General features: G+C 42.2%; 1 protein-coding gene across 1 annotated transcript in view; it reads left to right on the top strand.

The window, feature by feature from the left end:
• Positions 1 to 8,117, top strand: part of LOC109843599 (cellulose synthase-like protein D4) — an 8,544-nt gene extending 427 nt beyond the window's left edge. The window contains 8 exon segments of the mRNA XM_020412545.1: positions 1 to 66; positions 1,468 to 1,863; positions 2,631 to 3,048; positions 3,050 to 3,439; positions 4,237 to 4,644; positions 5,160 to 5,506; positions 7,068 to 7,169; positions 7,171 to 8,117. The exon segment at positions 1 to 66 is cut by the window's left edge and continues 10 nt beyond it. Of these exon segments, the coding sequence (XP_020268134.1) occupies positions 1 to 66; positions 1,468 to 1,863; positions 2,631 to 3,048; positions 3,050 to 3,439; positions 4,237 to 4,644; positions 5,160 to 5,506; positions 7,068 to 7,169; positions 7,171 to 7,969 (2,926 nt within the window). The 3' untranslated portion in view covers positions 7,970 to 8,117.

Below are 16,812 nucleotides of genomic sequence, written 5' to 3'. Positions count from 1 at the left end.
GCCAGAGTGTGATCAGATTGTTATGCAAGATACGCATGGTTATGATATTTATCCTTGTGACTGCAGGTATGTGTTCACTCTGAAAGTACTCTCTCTCTACTTTTTTACTTTCAATTTTATTTCTCCTTGCAAAAAACCAATAAAGGTACAGAGCTGCTTCTCAAAGAATCTGGAACCTTTTACCTGGTTTCATTAGGTCAAAAACATAAATAAGTACAGGAATAGATCCATCTGAAAGCAACCCTCTAAAAAACAATACAAAATTTAGACCACTGTATATGAAAAACTATATGCAAATAAATTTTGTTTCACACATCTGACAAACAAATTGCAAATAAATTTTGTTTTCTTACATCAAATAATAAGATAACTAAGTCTTCCTAAGCTGAAAGCCTGAAACACTCACCACAGTATCACTCTTACGGACAATTTTCTCAAATAACGAGCTATTGCAGGCTGCTAGAAAATAAAACAGCAGTAATATTCTTACACATAACCGATTGGGTAAACCTGCAAAAAAATTGTATGGAATAGAGAAGAAACAATTTGCTATGTTGTGAGAATTTTCGTAAAAGATATTTCTTGGATCCTAGACCACACTGTGCACTTTCTTACTAGGATGTCTTTAGAATTTCGATTTCTATGATGGATAAGTCCTGATCTCGCTCTAATTAGAGAAGCAAATCTATTAAGTTATGTTGGTGGCAACTCAAACTTGTGATTTCCCCAATTACTAGCAGCAGCAGCTCTATAAAAAACATTGGATTCAAAAAAAATATTACTTCCGATTTACAACAACTTGTGCTACCATCACTAAAAAAAGAAGAAGAAGAAGATGGAAACAGAAAAGAAGGCGAGGAAAAAAAATCTTCAGTTCTAAAGGGACCAATCATCTTCTAGAGGAAAAGTGGTAAATGGTAAATCAAATGAGCATACCAATTCTTTATTATCAGAATTCGAAATAAGAATTAGCATAGACCTTTAGTGTATACTTCTAAATCAAAACTATATAAAAGGTCATGTCTTCTATGACTTCCAAAGCTTTTAATCTCATAACCTGCTATGCTACTATTCATGGACATTACTAGGTCTAAAAACTCTACATCTACGTCTGAATACTCCGAACCTGCACTTCTCTTCTTCTATACGCTAATGCTAATATTCTGAAATGCTTTTATCATCCTTATAGAAAAAGTTAGAAACAAGTAAAATCCTTGTCCAAGCAATATTATTACAAATCACAAATCATTTCCACGGTAATTGCCAGAAAGTGCATTAGTATTTCTTTTCAGGCTGAGGATGAAATAAGACATATCATTGCACAATTTTATTTTTGTTGTTGTCTACACATTCTTTTGAGTAAATCTTGCACCAATGGCAGACTCTCTTAAAAACATTTAGTCTATGCTCTACTATTTAAAGACACAGAAGTCACTCTAGTGATCAGTGAAAATTACTACTGCACAGATTTAAAATATGTCAAAGTTGCTATCTGGATGCAAGAAAGGAAGCTGGAACTTGCCCCGGCTGCAAGGAGCCCTACAAGAGAGATGAGTACGACAATGAAAATACAAATGTATCTGCTGACTCAATCGCAAAGACAGCAGCATGGGTGGAAAATAATCGGGTATCTATGATGATGAAGAGGAGCGAAACAATTGATTCCGACCAGAGCTGGCTTTTCGAGGTCCAACAGGGCTCTTATGGTTATGACAGTGCCTTTTGGCCTAAAGAAAGTGCCGAAAATGTCCGCAATGGCATAGACGAGGAATTAGAGGATGGCATTCCAAGGACCTCCAACAAACCCTGGAAGCCTCTAACTCGAAAAATCCCAATGTCAGCTGCCATCATCAGCCCATACAGGTCTGTGAAATTTTACTCTACTAAAGTTTTCTATATGATTTTATTCTAACAATTAATATGCAAGGTAATGTCAAAAAGGTTACAGCAAGCATTGATAAATTAACATTTTCTTTTTTAGCGGGTTTCCACCTATATTTCCTCAAATATATGAGTTAACATACCCCTCTCATTTAACACTGCCGAATTTCAAACTGAGAGGGGGTGAAATGATAAAAAACCTGCTCTCCCAAAAGAATAAGGGTTTTTCCTATAAACCCTCCAGGTCTAACCTATATGCATATTTATTCCCCAAATCTGCGTATTTTATACTTTACCCCCGTCAATTTTAACAGTGTTAAATGAGACTGGTATAAAAGTCCCATGTAGGGTAAATTAGAAAATGTGTAGATTTGAGGGTCAATAGGTACATATAGATTTTTAGGCAAAAAATTAAATATCTCTTACACTGATTATAACTCTTTCGATGTGGTGAGGATTGAAGGTTATAATATTATATCCTAACATGCTTATGCAGATTAAGCACCGTTTTCATATGTCATGCAATGATATCTTTTTCTATAAATCCGTCTTAAATGTGTAGAGGGTACGGCCATGTGGGATTTGACCCTAGATTATTCTAATACTATGTTAAATACTTCCCATTGGCACCAAAACTCTGAAGTCTTAGATCAATCAGTTAAAAAGATAAGCCTGTATGCACCATTACTAACAAACACAAGATAGTTTGTAATCATTAGACTGATTCCTTTTACTACTGATGAACACAGGATACTGATACTGATTCGACTGGTAGCCCTAATTTTCTTCCTCGCGTGGAGAGTGAAGCACCCCAATGAAGATGCCATTTGGTTATGGGGCATGTCAGTTGTGTGTGAAATCTGGTTCGCCATCTCTTGGATCCTCGACCAAATTCCCAAACTAACCCCCGTCAACAGGTCCACGGACCTCTCAGCACTTCAAGAGAAATTTGAAACACCATCACCCACAAATGAAGCTAAATTATCCGATCTCCCCGGTGTTGATGTCTTTGTTTCCACTGCAGACCCAGACAAAGAACCACCCCTTGTCACTGCTAATACTATTCTTTCAATACTATCAGCAGACTACCCAGTTGAGAAGCTCTCATGCTATATATCTGATGATGGGGGAGCTCTTCTCACCTTCGAGGCAATGGCTGAGGCAGCCAGCAGCCAGCTTTGCTGCCACTTGGGTTCCTTTCTGTCGAAAGCATGACATTGAGCCTAGGAACCCCGAGAGCTATTTTGGGCTGAAGAAAGACCCGACCAAGAACAAGATGAGGTCTGATTTTGTGAAGGATAGGAGGAAGGTTAAGAGAGATTATGATGAGTTCAAAGTGAGGGTTAACAGGTTACCGGATTCTATTAGAAGGCGATCTGATGCATTTAATGCGAGAGAGGAAATGAAGATTTTGAGGAAGATAAAGGAGAGTGGTGGAGGGTTTGAGGCAATCAAGGCTTGGAAGGCGACATGGATGGCTGATGGGACATACTGGCCTGGGACTTGGATTGTTCCAGGGCCGGATCATTCGAGAGGAGATCACGCTAGCATTCTTCAGGTACTGCATAAAACATTGACATAAAGTGCAGCTTCTAATTATGGTTGAGAAGAGGAGGAGGAAAAAAAAAGAGTAACTTCAGATTCCTATAGACATAGTTTTGTACTGAAGTCTTTCTAATAGAGTTCCTATATAAATTACAAACTAGTGATTACTAGAAAACTTCATGTAAATAAGAAACAAAATACATAATTAGAAATTTATCTCAAGAAGCATATTGTAACCAGTCAGAACTTGATAAATAGGAGACATGGCTATTTCTACATTTATCCTTTTGATATTACAGGGGTATTTAGAGACATATACATCAAATAAGCTGGATAAATCAATACAAACGGATGGTTCTGAAAGATTTAGCAAAACTCTTTTCAATATCCATTCACCAAAGAAAATTTAACTAAATAGTAAATAACACTTTCTAGCATATGAATATAAAAGGGTGTATTGCTGACAGACCCCCTGTACTTCTATTGTTGCAGATAGACCCCCATGTGTGAACTTTTGACGCTTTTACCCTCAAAGAAAGAGAAATTTGTTTTTTTTCACAATGGACCTCTTGAGGATAAAATAGTCAAAAAATTTCACTCAGGCGGTCTGTCCACAATGGAAAGATAGTAGAGGGGGCCACACAAATAAAATTGCAGGGGGTCTACTACAGGGAGTTTATCTGCAATTAACCCATATAAATATATCTAACAGGCTTACTAGATTTAAAATAGAGCGTTTTAGCTTCTCCTAGACCATAGTCTAGGCTAACTACTAAATAACTTGATCAAGATTGTTCATATTTCACACAGGTGATGCTGGAGCCACCACCTAGTAGTCCGCTACTAGGGATGCCAGATGATGAATCAACAATAGACTTCAACAATGTAGATATTAGGCTACCAATGCTAGTCTATGTATCACGGGAGAAACGACCTGGATATGACCACAATAAAAAGGCTGGTGCGATGAACGCTTTGGTCCGAGCTTCAGCAGTATTATCAAATGGACCTTTCATCCTTAACCTCGACTGTGACCATTATATATACAACACAGAGGCGATTCGTGAAGGCATGTGCTTCATGATGGATCAAGGTGGTGAGAGCATCTGTTACATCCAGTTCCCCCAACGGTTTGAGGGCATCGATCCCTCTGATCGTTATGCCAACCACAACACTGTGTTCTTTGATGGTAACATGCGTGCTCTTGATGGTGTCCAGGTATGTCTACTCTCAAAGACTGCCATTACGCCAAAAGACCAAAGTTCTGATTGAGGAAAACATTTCTAGTAATTAGTTTCTTTTTTCTGCCCCTAACATGATAATATCAACCCCATGTTTGATATTTCTGACCTTTCGATCACCTCTTATATTTAGCCATTGTTAGCTAATATCGGCTTGCAATAGTTGTTATTAGCTAATATTAGCAGTACCAATCAGTTTCCATAGATTATACCACTGTGATTAAAACCCACAGGCCAATGCTTCAAACCTTGAATTAAAGGAACGTTTGTCCTTTACACAGAATGACTAGTGGCAAAGACTCATCTGCATAGTTGTGGGGAGCCTGATAAGGGCTGCCAACTACCAGTTGAAGACATGTTATGCATATAACTCACATTTAGTTGAGGAAGAAAGATTCAGCAGTTCCACCTATGCAATTCACAGCTGTTTATATCTTATGCATTACAAGTCACATATTCTTATTTGTCTTTGTATTGGAATTTGTACTTCAGGGACCAATGTATGTGGGAACAGGGTGCTTATTTAGGCGGTTTGCCTTATATGGGTTTGACCCTCCAATTGAAACAAGAGATATTCGCGAAGATGCAAACTCTGAATCAGAGGTTGAGGCATTGAAATCAGACAAGTTCATTAGCGAGCTTGACTCATCCTTGGTGCCAAAGCGTTTTGGGAATTCAGTTGTTCTCTTGGAATCAATACCAGTTGCTGAGTTCCAAGGCCGGCCACTTGCTGATCACCCTGGAGTCAAGCACGGCCGACCTCCAGGTGTCCTCAGGGTTCCCTGTTCATCAATTGATACCAACACACTTGCTGAAGCTGTGTCTGTCATCTCTTGCTGGTATGATGAATTCCAAGCTTCATTTGCTATTTGTCTTTTATGAGATTATTATTTCTTTTAGTAAATGAGCAGTATCATTATGATCACCTGAATGGTCTCTGCTGTAAGCATTGTTCCTAATTGAGACTGCAACTGGAAAGATCTGATAAAGTCTTACAATTCATTGTCAACTTTCAAGACTAAGTTTAAATGCCAAGTTCTACCATGTGAGAGGTTTATCACAAATTATAGTAGGCCGGTTGGTAAATAAGAAAACTACTTTATTAGTGCGCGGTTTAAGATCATGGAGCAAAAGGAACTAACCTGTTTCTCCTAGACTTACAGGAGAGTCTATAACAGGATTAACCAAGATAAGTTTACTACACAAATTCTTAAATGATGCTAAGCCAAGAAGCGAACAAGGCATTTTCTACTCAAATAAATAGCATGTCCTTTCAGAAGCGCTATAGTTCACCTAGCTAAGCTTTAAACAGAAACTCAATGTTGTCTTATTTTTCTACTTTGACCAAAAAAGGGTCTTAGAATCAAAATATATTACGAAGCCTTCAACTTAAAGACTTAAATGAGTAATTTATTGAGTTAGGAAACTTTATGTAGACAAATGACCTTTTTCCTCTTCTAAACCCTTTTCAGTAGTTACCACCAACACCACTTAAAAAATACTCAGTTCAGAAACCTTAATCAGTTAAATGATCCATTTCGTCTTCTCCATAAGAGTATTTTCAGTAAGTTAGCCCCCCTTAACTACCACATCATCCAAGTGCCCATGAACATGGAGCTAGCTTTGCAACAACCAAATATCAACCCTCTATAAATTGGCCTTGAGACTTGGAATAAAACAAAACAAACTGGTAGGAAAATCCAGATTGTCGGTTGACAGTTATGCAACTTAGGCTCATGCAACTAAGGAGCATCATCAGACATTCTCCCAGGCTAGGGAGGATAAGCGGGAAGATTATAAGTTTTTTGATGAATGGAATTAATAATTGCATTCATCTTTAAGGCGTGATACTAAAAAAAACCTAAATTAACTCACATTCTTATATTAAGTTTGCTCGCATATATACTTACCTAAGAGATGCCTACCTAAGACCATGCCGAAGTCCACCAACAGCAATTAAATCTCCCACTACGGACACCTCGACTACAAATTCCAACCTCCCCAAGTCTTATAGGCTAGTACCTAAAGCTCGTGTCTAAAAGGCAAATCTCTCATCCATCTCTTCCACCCACCCTGATATATGTGCTATGATATACACACAAACTTAAGAGACAGGCTTAACAACCCGAATCCTTCTCTTTGTGGTTAATCAAATAATCATCAGCCAGAATTTAGTCACAATAAACATATCCAAGTGTTAGGAGGTTTGATGAATCTAGATCCGTATTTTAACATGACTTTACGCATTGTACTTGCTAAAACCATAATCAGAATCCACCAACAACTGATGATACACTGGACCCTTTCCTGACCAACAAATCTGACGACGAATCAAATTCTCGAATAATGCCAGGCGATGGAAATTAGAAAAGAACAGTAAGTAATAACGTCTTACCGCAGGTTTGAGGACAAGACGGAGTGGGGCGACCGAGTGGGGTGGATATACGGATCCGTAACCGAGGACATTGTAACCGGCTACCGAATGCACAACCGCGGCTGGCGCTACCGACCGCCTCCACCAAGTCCTCCGTTGGGCAACCGGCTCCGTCGAGATCTTCTTCTCCCGCAACAACGCCCTATTCGCCTCCAAGAACATGGAGCTCCTCCAAAGAATCGCTTACCTCAACGTCGGGATCTACCCCTTCACCTCCATCTTCCTCCTCGTCTACTGCTTCCTCCCTGCACTCTCCCTCTTCTCCGACCAATTCATAGTCCAAACCCTAAGCGTGACGTTCCTCGTCTACCTCCTCACCATCACCCTCACCCTCGTGCTCCTCGCGGTCCTTGAAGTCAAGTGGTCCGGAGTTGGGCTTGAGGAGTGGTGGCGGAACGAGCAGTTCTGGCTCATCTCCGGAACCTCCGCGCATCTGTACGCTGTGGTTCAAGGCCTTTTAAAAGTCGTCGCCGGGATTGAGATTTCGTTCACTCTGACCTCCAAATCCGCTGCCTCTGATGATGATGATGCTGACGCCTTTGCTGACCTCTACGCTGTCAAGTGGACGTCGCTGATGGTGCCCCCGATCACGATCATGATGGTGAACCTCATTGCCGTCGCAGTGGGGTTCGCGAGGACGGTTTACAGCGGCGCGCCGCAGTGGAGTAAGCTCATGGGCGGGGGGTTCTTTAGCTTCTGGGTGTTGGTCCATTTGTTCCCTTTTGCCAAGGGGCTGATGGGGAGGAGAGGGAAGACCCCAACGGTTGTGTTTGTGTGGTCCGGGTTGATGGCGATCACGATATCACTTCTCTGGGTGGCGATCAACCCTCCCAGCGGCAACAAAGGGGCGGACCTCGTACAGCCCTGATGCTGTGTGCTTTTCTGGATGTTCAATCCTTTTATTATATTATATACAAGGAAATACTACGAGCAGATTGTTTTCGTTCTCTATAGGAAGTCTTTTTTGACCTTTTTCTAAACCATGAATTCTAAAGCAACTTAACTGAATCAAAAAAAAGACTCAAACTGCATATAAGGTGAAAAGCGGAAGGTTGTAATCTAATGCAACTGTTCATTTCTAACGGTAGAAAGTGGAAGGATGTAACCTAAACAAACAACACCAATTTGTTACGTAATATGCCTCTTTGAACATATGAGAATCAAACTGCGACCGGGAATAATTAAGTTGAGGGACGAGCAATACAATCATAATCGTAGGTACATAAAAGAAAATTGTGATGGTCCCATGAGGTTCTCACATAATGTGGACCGCTGCACATGCAAATAGTACCATAGAGTTATAGAAGAACTGAAATCAAATAGTTCCATAGAGATCAGAATAACTTAGCAATTTATAACCACCCGCAGTAAGCATCAGAAACATAAATGTGAAAACATATTAACTGAAGTACAAATATGCGCAAGGCTCTGGCATAATGCAGAGAGAAGGGACCAAACCGAGGTCTTGCCTCAGTATTATATCATGCCTCAATAATGTGGCAATTTCATGGGCCCGCAAAGTGCAACTATCCGAGTATCAATTTTGACAAAGTTTTTCAGTAAATGCATGACATTTTCACGTCTACGCTCCTCCAACATGTTCGTAAAACTTTCACACCTCCAAACCGCTGCGCCGTTCACACACAATAGCGAAGATAATAAAATTTGCATAAATCAAAATCAGACTCCACACATGCTTAAATTGCACACCAGAGAGAAGAAGCGCTTAGACCTAATGACCTATGAAGGACCTTGAAACGGACATCTCAACTTTCTCATTAGTATGAGGAAGAATCCATCCTTTAAGAACCCATGATGAGGGTCTAAAAGTTGAAGAACCGAGAGACATGTATACTACACGCCGAAGCAGCAAATGTCGACCAACCAAGCTCAACAAGACGGCTTACTTCATGATGAAAATAACATAGAAAACTAACGTTCAGCATGAGGTTTTATTTCATTGATTTTAGAGCAATTTCTGACTAAACTGAATGCGACTAAGACCATAGTTTCAAATCTACATGAGATGGATGTCAGTAATCCACTTTTAATTAGGTCTAACGTGCGTGCATAAGGAGACCGTAAAAGTGTATAATACCAATACTTGGACTTGGGAGAGTAGATACGTGAAAAAAGCCTACTCCTATGCTTCGGAAACACTCGAACAAGACAAAGTTGAGCTCTTGAGATTAAAACTTCAAACGCAGAAGGATTGTATCTAGGTCCCTGATTGTAGAACCTACCCCCAACCTTTTCTCAATTTCTTGCGCGCCGCTAATTAAGCTCAAGATTCATCCGTTTAACCCTTTATAGAATCCTATTGGTAATGTCAATAAATCTCCAAAAAGAATGGTAGCCATAGACTGAAGAGACCATACAATTTAGCCAAAGATTCTAAACTTGGGGGGTAGAATTGGGTTACACAGATGGATAATTGAAATAAAAATAATTTCTGAAAATTCTCGCAGGGACCCAAATGCAATTTCCCTCCAAAAAAAATCAGTGTTCAAGTTTTATGTTATGAATAAATAAATTGTAACACACAAGTGATAAATTCCACTTTCCAAAAACTTGATTGCTCCAAATTATAAACACACAAACATCTAGCAGGCCACAGCTATAAGTGCTGATGTTGTTGATTTATTTCATGAATGCCAATTTTTTATGCTCACAATTATTATTTTTAAAACCTAAAAAAACCCTTACACAGATATCTATCCAGGCCTAGCCTATGTGGATTGAAAGCTAGCCGGTTTCGATCAGTTTATGGGTGGGACTGGCCCACTCACCATATCTCTGAGGGAAAACGCTCCCAATAATCGAAAGTCAATATTGTATATGGGATGAAGAATACGGAAGAGAGATTTGATCAGAACATTGAAAACCTTCCCATTTTGTAAGTTCTAGTATATAGATTAGAATTGTTATAAATAGAACATGTGGTCTTATCTATCATCATTAAATACAATTTGTTATGGTATTTACTCACCCAAGAAACAGTATTTACAAAATAATGCAATAAGAGCCCTAGTCAATTCTCAAGAGTTCTAGGCATTCGACTCCTCGGTCGAATTTCAAGCCCTTTGTACCTTATCAGGAATAAACCCAAGGCACAATCATAGAGTCCTCGGCTCCGCCAACTCATCAAGCCCACACTCTGGTGTCGACATGAAAGGCGATATGAGTTGATACGAGAGATCCTGACCTCCCAGACGAGTCGACATCTTTATATCGACTCGAAAGACGGTTCTTAGCTAAGGCAAGACGACATTCCAACCAGTCGAACAGGCCGACATTCCTGAGTCAACACAAAAGGCGGTAACGGTCGACTCTATCATCGAGGACGGTCCTATTTAGGGCACTCGACCGCTCAATGGGCATTTCTCAGAAACGACTTAAGAGACATATCTTGCTGTTGACTAAATTGAGGGCTTGACACCAGCCTCAAGCCTCTCCCCCAGAACAAATATTAACGCCTCAGTCTACTTTGGACAAGCTTTATACAGATTTTGTCCTGATAGATCTCCATGACTTGTCAATTCAATCACTTCCCAGAAAATATGGAGACACTCTCTCCCATAATGAAGTAACTCCCACTACAAGAAATTACATCTTTAACGAAGGGATTTCCCTTCGTTAAAGAGCTGAAAACCTTCGTTATTGTATGCTAACGACGGGGAAAAATCCCTTCGTCACCCGTCGTTGAAGCCCTCTTCGCTAAAGGGTCACGAAGGGATATACTACCCGTCGTTATAGAGTCTATAACGACGGAACATATTACCGTCATTAATATTTACGACGGTAATTATCACCGTCGTTACCATCAGTAACGGGGATATTTTCCCGTCGTTACCATCAGTGATGGGATATTTTCCCATCGTTACCATTAGTTACGGGGATATTTTTCCGTCGTTGAAGACTAATTAATGACGGTTGGATACCGTCGTAAAAGTTCACATAATGGGTAATTAGTAACCCATCAACAACGGTGCTTTCCCTTCATTGATGAACAAAATACGGTCAATAAAACCGTCATTGTAGACTACAAATTTCTAATATACATTAATAATAAATTTTTCATTCATAGGCAACTATCATATTATTCTCAACCAGAGACTAAGATTCAAAACAAAAACATATTAAAAATACCCAATAATGAATAAGAGGTAAAATAAAAATTCCATTCATTAATAACATCAATAAATAAAATTCCACCATCCTCAAAGAAAAGTTTCAAAAAAAATACATGAAACTATCTAAAACAAATTAAAATAAAAGTTTGGGAAGACACATTCTTTCATCTCTAATCATCGTCAAAAGAAGACTCGAGCTACCCCCTCCTAATCTTGCATGGATAGCCTGAAAAATTTAAAAAAAATCACATAATTAAAAAATATCAATTAAGCAAATATTATCTTATTAAGTAAAAATCACATTTTTTTAGTGCAAGTAGTCAATCATAAAAGTATTGTAGGCGTATAAAATTACCTATAGGTCCCTTAGCATGGTTCAGCATGATGGTTCGACAAATCAACTAGAGAAGTTTTCTTTAAAGCTCAATTCTGTAGCGATTGTTATAAGTTTTTGTCTTATTTCATAAAGCTAGATATTTCATCATTGAGTTTTGATATGGCTTTAATCTCTTTGTTCACACACAACCATATTGAGCTTATAGTATTTACAGTTCATGAGTATAAATTTAGGGTGTGGGTTTTGTGACTAAGAGTTGTGCTTAATTGAGGTTCTCACGCCTTGTTAGAGAGAAGCAATCATGTTATTTATATTGTGCTTAATTGGTGAAGGATTCAGCTTGTAATAACATTGTACAGACCGGAGGGAGAAGTTGTGTTGTGAGAGGCAGAGGTGTGCGAATCCAAGAGAAGGCATTTGGACTGTCGGTTGACGTGGCCTAGGGACCGGAGGTTGTAACCCGAGCCACTTGACGGAGCGAGGACCACGGGCTAGGACGCAACACTTAGTGTGTGAGGTGTGATTACATAGTGAGTGTAGGTTGTGAGCGTGTAAACGGCCGTTGTTCTCCCTCGGACCGTTCTGAGGGTGTAAATTAGGGTATAAACTGCCGTTGTGATAACGTGGAGCAATCTCCTGCGAGGTGAGGAGCGGGGGACGTAGGTCGTGGGGCCGACCTCGTAAGACATATCGTTTTGTTTGTGATTGCATTGCTGTTCTTATTTCTTGTTTTCATAGTCTTATATTGCGACTTAGTGTAATTGCTCATGTACTAAGTTGCCTGGCCTTATTGTCTTGAGGCATGATTGGAGCCTAGCACGACTCCCGTAGGTGGATGGCACGCTCCTGTGATAACGCATACTTTTGGGTCGTCCCTATCACTTTGTTTGGTGAGTTGAGTGTCTATTTTACCCTTTGGGGTTTAGCTGGTCTTGCATTATATCCTTGGGGCTTCAGTGCAAGCTGATATTTTGTGTTAATTGTTTACTCTTCATTTTGGCTAGGTGATATATTCCGTAGTTCATCATCGATATATCACTTTAGCTCTGACAACATATCTTCGTGTGTACATCCCGTCCGTCTTGCACGTGGTTAGATTACTTGTCTTAGAGCATTATAGCGGGCTGCTAATAGTAATGTAGTTGTTTCACAGTGTGGCAATATTAACCTCCGGATTACGATGTAGCATGAAACCGCTAATCACCCCGCCTCTAAGGGTCCGCAACAGTGATTACAGTACGTAATGTGTCAAATTCGTGGAGGTGCCTTAGAGTACCGTTGTTCGGTGTGAAGACGTAAGAAAAGCCGTTGTGAATAGTGAGATCTCCTCGAGGTGAGGAGGCGGAGACGGGTACGTCGTCATGACGTTCGGGATTGCTGGTGGTCGGTTTGGGCATGGACGCGTCGAATCCGTAGATCATGTGGTGGATTGCGGTGCGTTGCAGCTGAGCTGTGTTGAGCTGGAGGTTGCACACTGAGTTTTTTTTAAGCATCACAGCATCCTGCCTTTAAGTTTCTGCTTGGTTACAGTTCTGCCACTCGGGCCTTTTTTGGCGTGTTTGATTTTTGTTTTTTTTGCAATGAGTGTCGCTTCTACAGGCTTCCTCCTTCCGTCCTTGGATGGTGCTGCCGTTGATTCCACCCCGTCCCCGAGGCGGTTGTTGTGGCCCGGTCTGGAGTCTCCATCCTCGGCTGAATCGGTCTCGCATTCCTATCGGGCCTTGTTATGCGGCCCCTCTTGCCGACGGTCGTCGCCCCACTCATCCTCATTACTGCTTCTCCTCGCGCCCTGACCTAACGCAACTTCGGTGTCCCGCGCAGTTTGGCGAAGCATTTGAACTCCATGTCGTCCCCCTATTTTGCTCCTGGTGCGGCGACCGAAACTCACCTAAGAGAAGCGGTAACGCGCAGTGCTACGATGACCACCATCAGAGGTTTCCTTAACCAAACCGATGATCCCACGTGCGGATTTGAAAATATATCAAATGCTGAAAGTGAAGGAGGAAACCCAAAATCCCCTTACCACGGCGTGCAGTTCTTAGATGACCTTGCGGCGGATAAAATGGGTCTTGTTCCCACTTCCTTGGGTATGGAACAGGAATGCCACGTCTTTTTGTCTCTTTGACGGCCAATACACGGTATTGATTTTGGCTACTCGAAAGAAATTTTTGATATCTTCAAGTTTTCGCTGGTTTCTCGCCCGACAGCCATTCTCATTACACCCCTTGCGATTGACGGGAGATCAATTGGTATTCACGAAGCATTAGAATCCTTCATCTTCCAGAATTAATGGTTAGCGAAGATGTATGCTCGCCTTGTTGGTTATCGCCAATAGCATTTGGATCTGTTGTCAATAGCATTTCCTCTCTGATGTCGCTGCATGGCCATATCATTTCAAATTTGAAACTTTCTTTCTGTTTAGCAAAGCGTCTATCAAGCATCTTGGCCAATCTGTTCGGCTTATATATCAGGAGTCCTCGCGGGGTTGCCTCACTGGTATACAGTATTATTGATCGGACCGCGCGGGCTCGGATTCTTCATCTTCTGAAGGTGTCGTTGTCCGACCTACCATAGTCTGCTCGATCATGGCTCCGCACGGATGCAGACGGTTCTTAGTCGGGATGCTTTCAGTAATTGTATTCGAGATATCTGCGTATGACGTCCCTCTGTTGGTCATGTTGGCGGTGACTCGGATGTTCCACCGTCTTGACCACTATTCTTCTTACGTGGAAACGCCTATGCCTTGGTTTTGAGCGTTTCCGACACTAATCTCTCGAAATTGAAACCCTGTCAGGCGACTGTCTTGACAAAGTATATCGTTGCATTCTGAGGTACTGCCTCGAATCCAGCTTGAGCAAGAGATTGACGCTTTCTAATCTATTGACGGCTCCTTTTCTGGTTTTTATTTGTACCCCTGGAACATGTTGCTCGTTCGTTTGACGGTTTTAGGGGAACACATATCGTAGTTTGGCTAACATTCTCGCCAGTGTATAACGTCGGCGTCTAAGACGACAAACCTTTCCTTTGGGATGGTTTACTTACTCGGGACGTCGCAGAGTACGCACGTCCTTGACGGCTCTTTGTGAGGTGAATCTCCAGAGCTCCTGTACTTCTATGCGCAAAGTTCTGGCGCTTTGGCGCCGCAAATTTTCTCCAAGTGTGCGAGGTTGTGGGGCGACTCTCAGCATATGATATTGTTTGGGAAATTTCGTTCTCATTGGTCCAAGCGTTTCTTGGCATGGAGCTTTCTCCGTTCTTATGGGATAGGACCGAGGCGCTCCAAACTGACTTTCTCTCCTGGGATGGTTCCTGCAGGATTTTCCACGAGCATGTTGCAGAATCACCGGCCGTTTGGATTGATTTGCGGGTGCTTGACCCTTTGGCGGTTGCGGGTTTTGCTCCTTAGTCTGAACCGACTCAGACTTTCGAGGCTTCCAAACATTTGCGAGTGCGAATGGCTGTCTCGGGCCACCATCACGCTGTAGTCGTTGACGAGGGGCTTCTCAGGCTTTAGCCCGCGCTTCAGGCAGATAATGCCGGCGCTTGCGGATACGTTCGCTTCCAGTGGTCGAGCGGGTCGCGTTGACAGAACGCCCTCACTTGATATGATGGCTTTGTAGGACGCATCCTTCATTTGCTGTTGAAGGCTTTTCCTCGTTTGTTCTCAGATCCGCATGGTAAGGACCAGTCACAGACTCCTGGCCATTGGGAACTGCTATCGCGGGGGGCGTTGCGCCAGCTGCTTGGCTGGCTCTCTTAGAGGAACACCACGCCTTCGGACGGCATCGGATTTGAACTCGCTCCGAGGTCGGTAGGACTTTCACCTGACGCAACTTCGGCGTGAACTTGGGTGAGAGATCGTCCGTTGGTAGGTCTCAACTTCTTCGCGACGGCAAACGACTTTTCTCCTGGAGGAGAACTTCATGAACTTCTTGGACTTGGGGAAGAGTAGATCAGACGAGGACATCGTAATACTCGTTACTTCTGTTAGGTCGATACTCATACTCAGACTCCTCCATTGACAGTGATCCGAGATCCGCGCTGCGAGCTCCGATCTCAGCAGTGAGGATTCGGTGGCTCAACTCGTGGTCGGCCAAGATTTGTTCAGGCGGGAAAGTTGGTGTTTTCTTCATTAATCGAAATGTCATTGCAACTCAGTTTAACATTTATGTAGTTCACAGAGATCCGGTCTTTTTATAAATCGGCTGTACTAATGAAAATCAAAATAAAACAAAGAATCAAAATTAGCAACTTATCCTTTTACCGAATCAAGATACAAGATCCTGTTTTGGATCTCTTGTCTGTGGTTCTTTCCTGCGCGGGGTTTAGCTTACGTGGACCAACGACCGGCGTGATTGGATCAAGAGATCTACGCGTATTAACGGGTATTATCCACCAAGGAATAATCGGAGGCCGATAGTTTCAAGAGGAAACGACGCGCGTCGAATCTCGGGTATCTAAGAACCAAGCTTAATCCGGAGTGTAACAGACAGTAATTGCAGGATTAGACTCTCCTCGAACTCCTGACCTTTTTCGGTGCGGGTGCTTGCTAAAAATAAAATTCCGGGTCTCAAGTCTTCAGCCTTCAGATCTCGCGATTGAGGTGCCAATCGAGCAGAGTTTGCTCTCTCCAAATTTCAGAGAAAGTCCTTCAAATGAACAACCACTCCCACTATTATCAGCCTCATCTGAACTGTGGCCTTTGTGCAGCAAGAGAGAGAGGGGGGAGGGGGGGTCGGCAACGAGGGTGCTCGGCATGCGAGCCCCTGAGGTGGCTCGCCTGCACGAGCAACCCCAAGGGTGGTCGGCTTGCCGACCAACCCTGGGGTGGCTCGGCTTGCGACCCCCTCAGGCGTAGCCGCCATTGGCTGCAGAACCTAACGGGGTGGTGACGGCTTAGGAGCATCCTGGGTGGCTCGGCACGAAGCTCACCCTGGGTCGGCTGCTTGGCTTAGCCCCCGGGTTGGCCGGTTTAGGCGAGTCCGCGGGTGTGTTCGTTCGCACGTTCCGGTGTTTTTCCGATCTTGTCAGTTTGTCTTTGATTCGTACCGAGATTGGTATTTGATTTGATACGGCGGGTCTTATATTGGCCAGTTTTCCGCCTCGGTGTTTGAGTCACAATCTATTTGTCGTTGGAACGATCGTTGATTTCCGAACTGTTGGATGGTTCCCCAGTCGAAACTATGCGCCGTTCGTTTGTGTGCTTTATCGCTTCGTCGCTCGAACATTCCGTTGAAATAC

The sequence above is a fragment of the Asparagus officinalis genome, chromosome 5 (genome assembly GCF_001876935.1).
Source record: "Asparagus officinalis chromosome 5, Aspof.V1, whole genome shotgun sequence".
NCBI lineage: Eukaryota > Viridiplantae > Streptophyta > Magnoliopsida > Asparagales > Asparagaceae > Asparagus > Asparagus officinalis.
Note: the sequence above shows the minus strand (reverse complement) of the source record. Positions and strands in the feature narration are given on the sequence as shown.